The sequence below is a fragment of the Stegodyphus dumicola genome, chromosome 6, assembly GCF_044657685.1.
Source record: "Stegodyphus dumicola isolate Sdum_Otavi_A_Nest chromosome 6, ASM4465768v1".
In the NCBI taxonomy this organism is placed as follows: domain Eukaryota; kingdom Metazoa; phylum Arthropoda; class Arachnida; order Araneae; family Eresidae; genus Stegodyphus; species Stegodyphus dumicola.
In genome coordinates, this window is record NC_140773.1 from 178,562,674 (window position 1) to 178,580,025 (window position 17,352).

At 31.9% G+C, this 17,352-nt stretch overlaps 1 protein-coding gene across 1 annotated transcript in view; it reads right to left on the minus strand.

Annotated features, from left to right (window-relative positions):
• The window catches only part of LOC118203676 (tetraspanin-6-like), a 64,706-nt gene extending 47,619 nt beyond the window's left edge, over nucleotides 1–17,087 (minus strand). The window contains exon 1 of the mRNA XM_035375954.2: nucleotides 16,876–17,087. Coding sequence (XP_035231845.1) covers nucleotides 16,876–16,953 — 78 coding nt within the window. The 5' untranslated portion in view covers nucleotides 16,954–17,087. The remainder of the gene's footprint in view (nucleotides 1–16,875) is intronic.
• Between the last annotated feature and the right edge of the window lie 265 nt (nucleotides 17,088–17,352).

Consider the following 17,352-nt stretch of genomic DNA (forward strand, 5'->3'; position numbering starts at 1 on the left):
AAAAATTTTTCTATTAATAATTCATGGTTTTAATTTAATTTACATTCCTTCGAGAAAATACATGAAAAACTTTTTCTAATAATAAATTATTGGTTTATTTTAGCAGCTTTAGTGCAAGTTTTAGGCTTATTAATTTACTCATAATTACTTTTACTTATAATTTTATATATATAATGTTTGGTGCTAACAATTGCAATAAAAAAGGAAGCTGCATAATTAAATGTTATAGCAGTCCCATGTACCAAATTTTAATGTTCTACAGCTAATCGTTTCTGACCTATGAGAGACATACATACATTACATACATACATATGTAAGTACAGACATCACAAAAAATCCCTTTTGAATCCACTTTAACCCTTAGCCTGTCGAGTTATTTTCTACAAATACCTTTAAAACTGTCACTAATTTTGGACCCAGCTTCCCTTAAAATGTCGGGAAAATAACCCTAAACCTCTGAAAAATGCCAGCTACTGCTATTGTTATTTCTTTCCCCTCCCTGAATACTAGATCAAGGGTTCCGACTGTAACTAAGATGGATTACTACCATAAATATTAGTACCTGTAGATGTGAGTTGTCAAGAAAGTTGCAAATGACTATAATAGCTTCTAAGTGATCACCGTCCGAATGCCGCAGGGTACAGGTGCGAATACTATCTTAAAAGTTTTCTTTCCTAAAAGACTCTTATTTAGAAATAACTTGATTTTAAAATTTACCTGCTCTTTTTTTATTATTATTATTCATATTTAATCTAAGTTACTTAAATCTCTGGGTCATTGATTATCATCTGAATTTCAATGCAGATTGGTTAATTAATAAAATCAATATTAAAAATATCTGGTGCAATATTCATTCCTTCTGTGAGATTGCTGAAACATTAGAAAGGCAATGTTTATAGTTCGATTGCATTTGATATTTCTGGTTTTCCATGTTTTTGTCATAAATTAGAAATGCATTTAAATGCAGATAATAATTTTAAATAATTTCTTTTTACTTAAATATTACATATAATTTAAGATATTTAGCATAACATTTGAATAATTATTATGAAAAATATCTGTTGTATTATTTCTGCCAAATTTAATCAACTTGATGTGACTTTTAAACTTGCTTTTAGAGAAACTCTAGTTAAATAATATTAAGGAGATTTCAAAATTTAAACTTTTAAGGCATATTTATGCTGAAAGTTACTTAGTTTTTAAAACGGATGTTATTTTCTGAAAAGATTTCGTTTTTTAAATGAACAATACATACTTAATGTATACCAAATATGTTCTTTTAAGTAAATTATTCAGCGAGCTAAGATTTGGTAACTGAATATCTTAATTTCAAGAGCGGAACAAGATTTTCATGATTATACCTGGGTAGCTAGCTGATTTGAAAAAGGGATGGGTTTCAAATGTGACTTTTTCATCTGATTTATGAAAACAAAAAATTAGGTGATTTCAGGATATAGTATAAACATTTGCTTTAAATATCTTCTCGATCTCAAAGAAATTAAATTTGCTCTAGGTATAAATAAATAATAATGCCTTTGTTTCTGCTTTTTCTTTAGCAATAATTTCGAGATTTTTTTAATACAAAAATTATGGTATTAACTTTTAAACACCTGATCTGTTTTTAAGAGCAATAAACAAAACATTTAGGAGTTATTTAAGGGCTGAAACAGTGATAATATCAATGTCAAATTTGCATTTCACTTTTTTATATACATTCAAGATATTCTGAAATTGAATTTTAACCTGAAATAGTTTTTCTTTATGAATTTTCAGTTGATCATAAATTTATTGGCTAAATTTAAAAATTCTTGCCTTCCCCCGTCCTTAAAACACCAGTGCACTTTCTCTGAAATAGGATTAAAAACATTATCCTATAATAGAAAGCTGAAAAGGAAAGATGACACATAGTTAATAAGAAACAATACAATGTTGTTATTTTATTAGCTTATAATATAATATTGTATCAGTATGGTATAGTTTGTTCAGTATGATATTTTTGTAAATAAAGGGTACTATTGTACTTTTTGTAAAAAATAAGTAAGCATTATATTTAATAATCATAACAATTATTAATTATTTAATAAGTCATTATAAGAATATAATTCAATATTTTTTGTGGAATATACTTTTTGAGGATATTTTCTTCCCTAGGAATCCCAGCGTTCAATTGTTTGAAGCATTAAGTTCTATGAAATTGTCTTGCTTCAACGCAGAATTAATTATTCACATGAAGTCCCTTAACCAAAGAAAATGCCTTACACGGGTGTATTTTTGAACAACAGCTTTTATTAGAATAAATATTTTTTATTTTAATACTATTACTAATATACAAACAAATATTTACGTTCACTAGAGTGAATAAGAGTATTGTATGTTGATGTTTGTTCTGGATTTGTCGCTAGCAACCAAACAAGTTAGCGGCTTGGTGTCTTTATAATTTTCCCCATGCGTTATGCGAGTTCAAGCCAATCTCATTTTGAAAATTTTCCAAGAAGGTATTCTCTTAAAACAGATAGTCTAGGACTATTTTAACAACTGTAAAAAATAATCTATGGATATATTTTGTTATACGACAGCACAAGCAAAATGATTTTCTCTGCAAAAACATATGCACCAGCACTGATTATCGGCCGCCGTTAACTATATCGAACAATAGAATAAATGCATTCTTTAAAATTCACTTTATTTGTTTACCATAGTGACACTCTGGTGCTAAGTTCACTTAAGAGTATTATATTTCGTTCATATTATAACTCAGAGTGTGAATTATCTAATCGTTGCCAGATGTTCTATTCAAATACTATAATAAAGCTAGCATGATGTATAAAAGAAATTAAACAAACAAAAGAAAAAAAACGTTTTTCACAGACGATTGAGTATTTCTCATTCAATTAATTCAGTTCTCACTTCACAAGAAGGCAAAAATACATAAAAACTCAAAATATCTGTATTGTTCTGTATCTGTATTGTACTCAAAATATCTGTATTGTTAAATATCTGTAAATATCTGTACTGTTCTCATTTCGCGACAAGGCAAAAATACATAAAAACTCAAAATATCTGTATTAAAAATTACGAAGTAAATCTTAAACACTTATTTCTGCGAAAAAACTCCAGAAAGGATTAAGCATGATTTAATTCGCAATAATAAATAAAAGCATTATCTTTGTTGTAGCGAAGCTACGTTTCTCTAGATTGGCAACAAATCCCCTACATTGCTGCTGTTTCAAATGTAAACAAGCAATGGCCGCTATCAAAAAATTATTAGGTTTAGCGGCACTTAAAAGAACTAAAAATTTGTTGATAATTCTAAAACTATTGCATACAGATTTACTAAAGGCATAAAAACCTTAACCTGAAGATAAGAACAACATAATTCAATGATTTTTAAACCAAAAAATGTACAATTTACAAACATATAAGAGTAAAGAAACTGAGATCACTGAGCTGGGTAACAGAGTGGATATAGTATACATAAAAATATTTATATACGTTTTGCTCAGCCGATTGCAACCAAAATACGAGGTGCACATCTACATGTTATAGTAGTCCTATATACAAAATTTCAATGTTCTGAGGTTACTCGTTTTTGAGTTATGCAAGATACATACGTACATACGTTCGTACCGACGCCACGAAAAATTCTCTTCAGAATTCATTTTAAAGCAGTTTTATAATTTTTTCGGAGGAAAAAGAGTCTTTTATTCTGCCCTTACGTACAGATATCACGCAAAAACATCGTTAAATTGCATTCGAAAGCAGTCAAAATGGATATTTTCGTTGAAATATGCTGCCTGAAACTTTTCGCGATTACAATACTTCCTTTTTACTTCGTACAAGGAAGTAAAAAAAGGGTTCAAATTGGTTTTTAGCTTAAACATTATTTTCAGTATTAAACATAACACTAATTATGTCAATAGTATTCAATATTAATCGTACAGGGGTTGGACAAAAATATGGAAACACTTTTAAAAAGACATGTTTCTTTGCTTAATATGGTGTAGGAAACCCGTTGGCATCCAAAACAGCTTGCAGTCCTCTCAGAATGGATAAATACAGTTCCTGTATGTTTGCCAAGGGAATATTATACCATTCTTCCTGCAAAACAGTGGCAAGTTCAGATAACGATATTGGCGGTGGATAACGAGAACGCACTTTCCGTTCCAATGTATACCACAAAGGTTCAATAATATTCAGGTCTGGTGACTGTGGTGGCCAGGGGAGATGGGACAACTCATCCTCGTGCTCAGAAAACCAGTCCTGGACAATGTGAGCTGTGTGAACAGGGGCTTTGTCGTCTTGGAAGACACCATCACCATCGGGGAACAAAGTTTGTACCATGGGATGAACTTGATCGGCCAAAATGTTCACATAAATCTTGACAGTCATGTGCCCCGACACAGTTATCATATGGCTAGCAGAGAACCACGATAGGGCTGCCCAAACCATAACAGAACCCCCGCCATGTTTCACTCTTGGCAACAAGCAGTCTATATTATAGGCTTGAGATGGCGTTCTCCAGACGTAAACTCGGCCAGAAGTGGGAAACAATGTGAAAGAAGACTCGTCAGACCATGTTACTCGCTTCCACTGCTCTATAGTCCAGGCTTTATGACTTAAACACCACCTTTTCCTGTTACGTGCATTAGCATCACTGATGAGTGGCTTCTCAATTGCAGCACGGCCAGCAATTCCCTGTTTATGAAGCTCCCTTCTAATTGTTTTGGTACTCACAGGGTTCGGTAACACAACATTCATTTCAGCAGTAACTTTTGCAGCTGTGGTCTTCTTATTTTTCGTCACAATTGCCCTTAATGATCGTCTGTCACGATCACTCAGGGCACACTTTCGTCCGCGCTGTGATTTAGCATATGATGTTTTTCCGCTTTTCAAATATGCAGAATAAATCTTTGATACAGTACCTGTTGAAACACTAAACACCTCGGCTACCTTGCTTACGGAAGCACCTACCATACGTGCTCCAACAATTTGCCCATGTTCGAAATCTGTTAACTCTGACATAATGCAATGACAACCTCACATAACAGTACTCCGACAACAACTGAACTGTTTAGCACATTTATGAAGTTGTATAGGTGGCGTCAGTAGTCAAAAACGCAAGCGCCACCTACATATTTCATTAAAATCAATCTTTCTTTTCAAACATGCATTTGACAAGGTGTTTCCATATTTTTGTCCATCCACTGTAGGTTTGTATTCATAAATATAATGTACACAAAAGCGGCAGTAGAATAAATTTAAATGAAATTTTATATCATAAAAATTTAGATTAGAATTGTTCACAGCACTTGAAGATCACATGCCTAAAAGGAGTTGCGTCTCGTAAAGGACGTTTATAGGGAAAGAATTCGTATTGCGTTCACATGAGGAAAAATGAAAAAACCATGTGTTATAAGAAAAGGGGAACATAAAAATTTAGAAAAATGTAATAAGAGCACAATAAGAATTTAATTCACTTAAAAAAGCATCCTTTTTTTCGGGGGGGGGGGATTTACAGAAGATAGTAACGTGCTTTCAGCTGAGTTCATTCATCAGAGAAAAACTTTGCATATAAAGCTGTTTTTTGAAATGTTTCACTATACAAGCAATACAAAATGAAGCATAGAAATTTTTTTCTCACATGCCCGAAATGCACGCATTACCCTTTCCTGGATTTGAAGAACTCACAGAGAGAGTAGAAAAATGGACAACAGATTTTTATTGGTGTCTGACTAATAGCTTTTGGGGAAAAGTAGTCAATTTTGAAGTAGTCTTTCAGTCACTCAAGCTCCGACACATTTGAATGCGTCTATATTGAACGGTTCTCAGAAGCTATTTGAACAAACAGGGTCAAAGGGTTTAGTTATACTACATTACAAAGAAGATAAAAGTGACGTCCACTATGTTAGAGGAAAAGCCTTTTGGTGGTGAAATCAGTCAATGCCTACATCAAGGGTTGGCCTCTTATCTGTTGATCTACGTCTGTAAAGAAATATCGCAGAAACATGTGTTCAAAAAGACCACTCTTATACTTCTAAATACTTTCGGTCTGACAGCAAAATTTTTTTAAAAAATCAAGTTGTTTTTAATATAGAAAAAAAAAGTAATAAGCTAATTTAAATTGTTTTTCACAGAATCAAGTAAAATATTATTATATTTTCTTAGAGATTATTTTGCGTTTTTCAAGTTACGAAAATCTCACCTAAGTGCATGTATTTTCAAATAAGATTTATTTAATGCCTAATTTACTAATTTGTCTTAATTTACTAAACAATCGCACTTTCGAACATATAAAATATACATTAATACATACATAAAAATGAAATAAAATTTGAAAAAAATGCAATTTAGGAATTAGTGTATTAAAAATAATTAAAAAAATTTGTTGTGATATCACTTTTTACGTTATATGCATTTATTTTATTTTTGTTATATGCGTTTAAATTTATTTTATTTTGGTATATGCATTTATTATCCTTTGTTGTCAAATTTTGTCCGATTATTTGAATATGGCAAAGAAAACGGGATCTGTCTGTCTAAGGATAGACAAGTCGCCGTGGTAGTAAACGAACCAGATTTATAAAACAAAAATAAAATGCTTGTATCGGACATAACTAAATCTCGATATAACACATAATTACACTCATAAAGTGAGGTGTTATATCACTGAATTCAAATACTAAATGGAATATGCATTAATTCTACATAAAGAAAATTTGGTACTTACGTATTAACGCAACCAGGCCAAAATTCGCATAAATCGCCAAATTTGGCGACCCTACTTACGGCAACCTTACATGTTATACGTAGTTTTGTAAAAAGAATTTATTTGTAAAAAGAAAAAATAACACTCGGCGTGTACTACCACAACAATGGGTTTTCGGCGGAATTTGCCGATAAAAGAAAGAGACTTTTTTGGTTACTGTACCTAACAGAAGCGCCATTACCCTCGTGGAAAAAATTTGCGAAAATATCAAGGAAGGAAGCATCATTTATTCGGATTGCTGGAAAGGATACAATACAAGTGAGTTCGAAAATGCTTGATTTCTGCATGGAACTGTTAATCACAAATATAACTTTGTGGATCCCAACACGGGCGTTCACACACAACATGTAGAGCGCATGTGGGGCTCAGCCAAATGGCGCAACAAAAAACAGAGAGGAACAGCCCGTAATCATCTTGACTCATACCTTATCGAATTTATATGGCGCCAAGCTCAAGCCATTAATGGTGAAGACGGTTTTCAATCAGTGCTAAAAGCAATAGCCAAAAGATTTCCGCCGAAAAAATAATTCTGCAACTTATTCAAATTCGAAACCGGAAGGGTTTAACTGCTATTTTATATTTTAAAACAAAATAATATAAAAAAACTGTATTAAAAATTATCTGTAATTAATAAATGTACATTTTCTTTCTATTCATACTTTTTTACTCAAACTTACAAATCGCGCCAACCTGGTTGCGATAATACGTAAGTACCGAAAATTTTAGCAAACTTCGCGGGGAATGTGTGTCGGCAAAATCCTTTTTATATACATCGTTATTTTAAATTCATCGCATATCTCGTATTTTTATTCTTACCTCAAAACACATTTAATTTACAAATAACTTTATTTTTTATTTAAAATTAATAACTTTATTTCCCTATAAAAATTTCTCTTGATCTTTTCAGTTATAGGATAAAACGCGCAAAACAATTTTCTCTTTACAAATATATGAGCTAGTAAGAAAATGAACTTCAACAGCAACTCATTTCGATGATGGTAAAATTTTTCTAAACATAAGAAATTTGTTACTTAAATTCATTTTTTTATTAAACAAAAAACGAAACAGAATGAGACATTATTAAAAATGTTTCATTGACATTTCATATTCTGAAAACAAGAACATTGCTATAAAAGCAAAGAAAAAAAAAAAGGAACAGCATATTTCATTTAATGGTATTAGCATTAGTATTGGTATTATTTAATTATGGCAAAGCCTCGAGGGCTATCTGCCTAAGGGGAGGAATGCCTTCGTGGAGGACTTTCTAAGGGAAACTGGCTCCTATAAACGTTACACAAGGGGAAAACCACGGAAACGCCCATGCAGCCAGCCCGTTCGCGGATTCGAACCTTGGGCCGAACTACTAGTGTTCAGCGTCTTTACCGCTCGTCTGCTGGTGGGCTTCATTTAACGGGCTTCATAAACTTTTAAGTACAAAATACTTTAAGCATGTTATGCTGTAGTCGTTTGGTTTATTTAATTATGGCAAAGCACTCGAGAGTTACTTACATAAGGGAAAGGATGCCTTCACGGAGGACTTTCTAAGGGAAGAAGGCTTGTGTACATGTTACACATAAGAAAGACACGAAAGCATCCCTTTCGGCGGGATTCGAAGACCAGATAAAACTACCAGTATTTCATTGTGGGCTAGCTTGGGTAACGGAAATGATCAAAATCTCACAAAATGATAGCCTGTATAATATGAAGGTTTCAATAGCATAAAGTGACTTTCGCGATATTGTATTTTATTTTATTTAGCTCATGACAAAATACACGAGGACTATTTGGTAGTTTGACCTGGATTGAAACCCCTGGGAACTGGCTCACCACATCTGCGTTTTCGTGAATTTACCTATATGTAACACCGGTACGAGATAGTTTCCCTTAGAAGGTCTTTCAAAAAAGCATACCCTACTTAAACAGATCACCCCTTGCGAACTTTGTCATTAATCTAACAGTCCAAACGGAATCCCAAGCGAGGAGTCGTAGTCAGAGCACGTCTTCGTGAAGGACTTTTTAAATGAGATTGGCTTATATTCGCGTTAAATATAGGCGGCAAAAATCCACGAAAACTGCCATGTAGCTAGCCCATTTGCCGGGATTTAAACTCGATTCAAACTGCCAGTTTCTACTAGGCCACTGCGGGCTTTTGTTGTAACTTTATAAAAAATCTTTGCAAAGTAATCGCGAACGTATAGTTATTGATTTTTAATTTGGTTTGGTTTTATGTGACTACGGCAAAGCCTCAAGGGCTATCTGCCTAAGAGGAGGGATGCCTTTGTGGAGGACTTTCTAAGGGATACTGGCTTGTATACACGTGGAGGAAATCACGAAAACGCCCTTGCAGCCAGCCCGTTCGCGGATTCGAACCTCAGACCGAATTACCAGTGTTCAGTGAAGTTTACTGATTGGCCGCTGGTAGGACACAATTATTGAGTACCAACGGATTAATTAAGTTAGGAATTTAATAACTTTCATTCGTAGTGCTGCTATCAGCACTGACATTTGGAGAGGTTATTTTCTAACGAAATTCTTTTAATGTAATTAATTTAATTCGTTAGCTAATTGTTCCTCCGACTAATTTTTGTGCGCAGTATATGTAACCCTTTCATACATTAACTGTTTTACTTAACTTATACTCCATTAATTTTAAGCGATTTTATACCGGTAGATTTCTTTCCAAAAAATTTCCAAGAAATGCATATTTTTTCCCTAGATTTTAAAACTAATTTGTATTTCAAATTGTAATAATAAAATTTTTAAAAACAAATATTTCTAGAAATTCCTGTGGCATATGAATTTATTCGATTCAATTGAAGTTTTTGAGTAGAATATCTTCCTTTCGACATCCAAGAAATTTTTATATGTCAGTTCGCTTTTATAAGGAACACACAGCCACATATACGAGTATAAAAATCAGGCATGCTGAAAGCACAGTTTTTCTATTTCAAACTGTAAAATGGAAAAATATACCATTAAAAACACCGGCACTTGAAATACGAGGGCAAACAAGATAGATGTTTGCAGCATTTTATATTTTTTCCTATTTTTGATGAATCAGAAATTGTAATCAACTTATAATGCTAAAATAAAATATTTAATTGTATAATATATGATTTATTAAAAAGTACGTCTTATGTTACAATTATTATTTTTTCCTGTTCATTCTAAATTTCAGTAAAGTATAGTAACAACGAGCGATTTTGCTTGACTTTCATTTGCGTAAATAACCACAAGGCAAACTGTTGTAAAACAATTTATCTTCATTTACAAGCTTGTAGTCGTGAAAACGATAACACACACCTGCTGTCTGACAGTGATACTTCATTCTCAGGACCCATCCGTAAAGCGTTCTTTTCAAAGAGACTTCACACCCTATTAAGACTTTTGTGTCAACTCACAGCCGCCTGCAGAAAGGTAGGGGAAGGAAGACCATATCGCATCGTCTAAACACGTCTTAAGCAATCCTCGCGAAATTTGGGCTTCGTGTATACACGTCTCAAGCATTTTTCGTGTGATTTGAAATTCGTGTAAACACGTCTTAAGCATTTTTAAAGGAAACTCCAAAAACGTTTAAACACGTCTTAAGCAGTTAAAGGGTTAAATCCATATTACAATCTCTCTTGGAAAAAAGTCTTTTATTCTGTTGGTCTATAAAAATGTCATGCACAAAATCATCCAAATGGATTCCCCGAATGCTCAAAATTTATATTTTCTTTGAAATATGGTAATACATAATTTTCATGATTACAATAGTTCCTTTGCTTCATACAAGGAAGTTAAAAAGAAAAAAAGAAAAAAAAAACTGCTATTTTCAGACTGTGCATTCTGCCCATGTGCAATCTGAGTTTGAGAACACTGACTTAAAGTATATGCTCTTTCAGAATAACCTCTAAGAAATTGATTTTGCACATAGAAAACATTGTTACTAAGCAGATTTTTCATTTGCTCATGAGTATAAAACAGATAAACCATATTATCATTTACTGCAAATGAAATCTATTACCCATAACTTGTAAAAAGTTTTTATTCATCACACGTAATGACTGTTTATTTGCTCAGCATTTTAATTCACGTTATTTAAAGGAAGGGGTCATTTCATGAAAATACCTATAATCCCCAATCCATAAAGCAAAGATTCAAGCAAGAACATGAAAAGTTATGTATCCAGTTTTTCAACAGAACATTTGCCAGATATAATGACTCATTTTGATTTCACTTCAGTAAGAAAGATAAAATCATCGATACTTATAAAGCAGGAAACTTCTATATTATGAAGCAGATATACGAGGTCATGAAATTCACAATCATGAGGTTTGATTTAGTTCATTTTAACCCTTGCGGCACGGTGTGTCTGGTCTGGACACACCTAAAAATTTCTTTCTGTACGCACAGAAAAAGGATTTATAGGTTACTTTGAACCTTCTTTGTTTATAGTACATGGCAGCTCAACAGAAAACAGTCAATGTATTTTAGCCATGTTTAATTTTTTAAGACCCTCATTTTTCAAAGAAATCTAGATTTTTTTAGGGTATAAGAGGAATTGTTTGAAAAGAAATTTCTATGTTATTATTTTGGCTGTATGCTAATCTCCTTATTCTATATTAGTTTTAAATTTTTACCTTGAAATCTTAATTAAAATCAAACGGCGAACCCTACGTGTGCCCAGACCAGGCTCACCAATAATCTAGGACAACTGAGAGTCTGTATTCTTTATTTCTCCGCCATCTCATCGGTCAGTTCATTGACAACAATGCTCGTTTTAGCACTCTTTTCAAAGCTCTATTCAATCAGTGTGCCACTTGGGCACACCCACAGAATTAAAACGATAAGTGCTATTTTCACAATATTTTACTTGTGCACTCCTGTAGACCTTATTAGACCACCTACCTTTTTTTTTTTTTTTTTTTTTTTTTTTTTAACTCCGACTTTAAAAGGTAGCATGACAGAAAGGGTTAAGCATCCTACAGCTTGCTAGGACTTGCCTAAAGGGTGAGATATGCCTTCATTAAGAGCATCTGAGAGAAACTGGCGCTTATCCACAACACATGGGGATAACCGTGAAAGGCCCATGCAGACAAATCGTTAATTTCTTGGTCACTTAGATTTAAATCTGATTTCATCTATTTATGATGTGATCTAACAAATGCAAGAAAAATTTACTCTTTAATTTCTTTCATTCTGATAAATGTAAGCTGAAAATTTTTTAACACGATTCCTTCAATACATACTCTGATCACGTCTTAAAAAACATGAAACATATTTATTTGGATTATCATAATTTTAATACACTATTAATAAATTAAACGTTTTAGCCAATACTTTAATATTAATCTAGAAATGTTCTTTTAAAATGCTTGGAGAGTGGGGGTGGAACTTCAGAATTTCTAAATAATTACTAAAATGGAATGACACAAAAATTCCTCAAATGAAAAATTAAAGGTTAAATTATTAAGAATTTCAAAATAATCTTAGCATCAATATATGTTTGAAAACATGGGTAGAGTTGACCTTAAAGTATACCTTGTATTATGGCAAAGTTGTTGTTTGATTTATTGCCAAGTTGTTTCATTTATGGTAGCCTGAGTAGTTGAATGTTATGGAAACCCTATTGTGATGTAATTGGATGCATGAATTAGAGAAATTTTGAATCGTCGGATGTTTTGTAAGCGTTTTTGTGGTGTGTGTTCATTTGATTTTTTAGACAGTAGAATGGGCAAATGTAGTAAGATTAATTTGAAGTTTCTGTACGATTTGAAGTGAAAGGGAAAAAGAGCTTTAATTGATAGCTGTGTAAATGAAGGTTTACTTAGTAGCCATTATAAGTGTCCTGTATGCAGGAAGGATATGTGTCTAGTCGAACATAAAAACCATTTAGACAGATTTGAATGGGTTTAGAGGAAGAAAGGTTCAGATGGTCACTATGTGAAGCGTTCGATCAGAAAGAGTACCTGGTTTGAAAAAAGTGGTTAATCTTCGGATTATGGTAACTTATCGATTTTTTGGCGAAAATTTGGCAACCAACCCCGCTACAGCAACCTGCTAGTTTTGTTTTGGACGCCATTTTGTTTTCACGAAGTAAAGGCTTTTTTTTTTTTTTTTTTTTTTTTTTTTTACTCATCATTTTTTTCCAACAATCTGCTAGCCGAATTACACTTATACTAGAACTTTTATGCAACAAATATGCTTAATTACGACGAAGATTAGGTGCAAAATTGGGAGAAGTGCAGAATCGCCCACTGCTTGCTGCATTTTTAAGAATTATGCATACACAGTATCATCCATGTACACGTCGACCTATTTTCACTTAAAAAAAAGGTTGATCTTTACAATATGGTAACTGGTAGTTTGGCGACATTTTGGAGGCGATAAAGGTTACTACCTGGGACTTTGGTAATAATGTGAGCAGTACTCAGTTCCGATTACGCATTATTTCGTGTGGGGGAAATGAGAGATCATGGGATATGTCATGTGATATTAATGGACGAATTACCGTTCTTTAATCGGAAAAGGGGGAAATTTGGACAAGTATCTGTGGATGTATATTATTTTGTATTAAGCTTCATTGTGTGTTGTGTGAAGTAGGGTTGAATAATTTTGGGATTGTATGGCGCTGTCTAAAGTGAATTGTAGATGTGATAAAGAGAATTTTTTTTTTATCAAATTCTATCAAATTCGGAAAAAAAAATCGTTCAGTAATTTTATTGAATCCATAATAAAAGTGTATCCACCATGTAAGGAAGATTCGGAAGAAGATTAGGTTAGTTAGACTTTGTTAAGAATGTGAGTAGTATTCAGTTCTGATTACGCATTATTTTGTGTGAGGGAAATGAGAGATCATGGGATATGTTATGTGATATTAATGGACGAATTACTGTTCTTTAATCGGGAAAAAATCTGGCAATTTTGTATTTGGTTTTATTCTGTGTTGTGTGAAATAGTGTTTGTGAATTTTTGGATCCCATGGCCGTAACTAAAGTGAATTCGAAATGGGTATTTAGTGGTATTGAAAAGGATAGTAATAAATGTTTTTTAAGGTTGTGCGAGAGAGAAATAAACATGTTTTATTATGTTATTTATTTTACCTGGTATCTTGCTTTGAAAGATAAGTATGATTTTATAGATTCTGAAACAGAAGTAAGAAAAGTGTATCCGCCACGTAATCAAGATTCTGAAGAAGATTAGGTAAGTTAGTATTTTTAATAATTTGAGGATATTATTTTTATGCATTGTTGTAAATGTAAGGTGGAAAGGAATTTGGTATTATTGGGAAAATTGTTATTAGCAATGATTTAGTTTAAAGTAATTAGGATTGTAAGGTAATTTTTATTAATTTAATGTATGTGCTCATTTATATTTTAAGTAGTGTTTTTGAATTTAATTATATTTTAATGAAATGATAGTTATTTTGTGAATTTTATGTTTGTAGGAATTTGGTATACATTTAAGTTGAAATAAACGTGCATGGAAATAATTTAAATATTTGATATTAAGTATTTGTAATGCTTGAGGTATGAATTCGTTGGTGACGTGTATAATGTAATAGATGATTTAGAGGTAAAAGTTTTTAGATATTCTATTTATTTTATATGTGGAAATGTTGATATTTGTAAAGGGTAAATACTTTTTCACGATCAGGTAATTTCATATATGTTCTTTTTACCGGGTTTAAAGATTGAGAAAATTGTCATGTATTTTGTGAAATTTTTCTAATTTATGAGAAAAAAGCAGTGTACGTGGATATAGTGAAGAGTGTGCGCAATGCCATTTTTGTGCAATTCTGGGATGTTTTTTTAAGTAAAAATAAGTCGACGTGTACATGGTTTAGTGATATTTTAATGAAATGCTAGTTATTTTGTGAATTTTATGCTTGTAGGAATTTGGTATACGTTTAAGTTGAAATAAATATGCATGGAAATAATTTAAATATTTGATACTAAGTATTTGTAATGCTTGCGGTATGAATTCGTTGGTGACGTGTATAATGTAATAGATGATTTAGAGGTAAAAGTTTTTGGATATTTTATTTATTTTATATGTGGAAATGTTCATATTTGTAGAGGGTAAATACTTTTTCGCGATCAGGTAATTTCATATATGTTCTTTTTACCGGGTTTAAAGATTGAGAAAATTGTCATGTATTTTCGTGAAATTTTTGTAATTTATGAGAAAAAAGCAGTGTACATGGATATAGTGAAGAGTGTGCGCAATGCCATTTTTGTGCAATTCTGGGATGTTTTTTTAAGTAAAAATAAGTCGGTGTGTACATGGTTTATGTGTATGTGTTATTTTGAAAAATGCGTAAGGAGAATGGTATTGTGCAGTTTTCCTAATTTTGCAGTGAATATTTGTCATGATTAAGCAGTTTTGTTTGATAAAATTTCTAGCATAAAGTGTAATTCGGCTAGTAGATTGTTGGAAGAAGTGTTCAGTAGATAAAAAGAAAAGAAACATGTCTTTACTTCGTGAAGACAAAATGGCGGCGTGGGAAAAAAAATTGAGGGTTGCTGTAGGAGAGTTGGTTGCCAAATTTTCGCCAAGTTACCATAATGTAAAGATCAACCAAAAAAAATTCCAGAATTGCACAAAAATGGCATTGCGCACACTCTTGACTTATCCATGTACACTGCTAAAGTCCTAGCTACTAACCTTTATCGCCTTACCAAAATGTCGCCAAACTACCTGTTACCCTATTCCAAAGATTAGCAGAAAAGTCATTTGAGTATGATTGATATTTTGATTTTTACGTGGCTCTGGGTGTACGAAGCAAACTAAAAAATCATGGTAAGTGAATATTTGCTTTTGGTAGTGTTTAAGTGTATAACATGTTTCTCCTTTTTTATGATATTTTATTGTTTGGTTTAAAATGTATTTTATTGAGATTATATATTTTTTGTTTGCCTATATTGTAGAATTTGGTGGTCTTTTGACTTTTTAAGTGAAAATATATGTACACGGACAAAGTAAAGGGAGTGCGCAATGCAAGTTTGTGCAATTCTGGGATTTTTTTTTAAAGTAAAAATAGGTCGATGTGTATATGGATAAAGTTAAAAAAGTGCACAATGCCATTTTTGTGCAATTTGGGGATTTTTTTTAAAGTGAAAATAAGTCGATGTGTACATGAATACCGAGTTTGTGCAATTGTTTGTCTTGTTAATTTGGCTTTGTGTAGCAGCGATTTTTGCCCCCAAAATCATCGCTTTGCAAGCCAAAATAACGAGTCTAAGAATTGCACAAAATCGGCATCCATGTACCGCCAAAAATCGCCATGTTGTACCCTAAACTATACTTTTACCGAAAACATATTACAGAAATACTTATAATTTTAAATGTATAATTTTAATTCCTTTATCCATCTGAAATATAAGATTACTGATTACTAAATAAATTTTCTAATTTTTGTAGCATTAAAAAAATAATAATAATAATAGCATTTTACATTTTCTAAAATCTCATTATAAGTTCATTTTTTTATTTGTATAGCACTATTAACATTACACTGTTTATGAAGGGAAAATATTTGCTTATGTTCATACGCAATTCCCCAGATTTCATCCGACTGCATACAAAAAAGTAAAATTTGAAAACAAATTTTGATTTAAATAATCAAATATTTTACGTTCTACTTTATGAAACAAGAATTTCAATTCTTATCCAATAGGTTTGGAGAATTACATTTAAGACCAGATTAATTAGGTCACAGAAATGTTTTAAGTAAAATATACACGTCATAAAATTCTATTCTAGAATATAAGTCAAATTATTAGCACTGTATTTAAAGAAAAAAATATACACAATAAAAGCATGATTTTAAAATTTAAAAAATTATTATAATAATTAGCAAAATTCATAAATACATCTAAGAATAGCTCAATTTTTGAAAGTTTCCATTCTCTATAATTTCAGTAGTTTATTAAATAATTACGGCATTTAAACAAACATTGCTCTAAAATATAAACTCTTACAGTTTAAAGAAAAAAATAGACGCAAAATAAAGATACTGAATCATTCAATATGTTATTAAACTTTCACAATTTTTAAAGGGCAAATGAGCAGCTGTTTTCTAACACATTATGCGAAAAAATTTCTGACAGTATTTATATAATTACCCAAAATATCACATTAAAAATCAATAGCATCAATTTCATGCATGTTACAGCTGCAACAGTCTGTAATCTTCGACTCATACTGTATGCTTAAAAACCACACAATCACAGACACAGTTTGCCTACTACGTACTAAAACTGCACAATAGCGTTAAACTAGAAATTTATCACAGCAACAGCCGATTGCGCTTATCTTTTCACTTCTGAGGTTTCACTCAACTACCTGTTATTCAACATGTCTTGATCGAGGAAGTGAAATGAAACTGCTGATAACATGTTGCAGTTGACTGCACAAAGAAGACTCAGTTTCGGTTTCTTTACGCGGTAAGAATATAAAGTAACAGTTTTCTTTAAATTAAAGAGCGTTGGAATGAAAGGAAATAAAATGCAAATTGTTTACATATCTGTTTAGCTATGGTTTTACGGACAGAAAATATTTTATGAAATCTCAAAAAATTGATTTATCGATGTTCATATTAA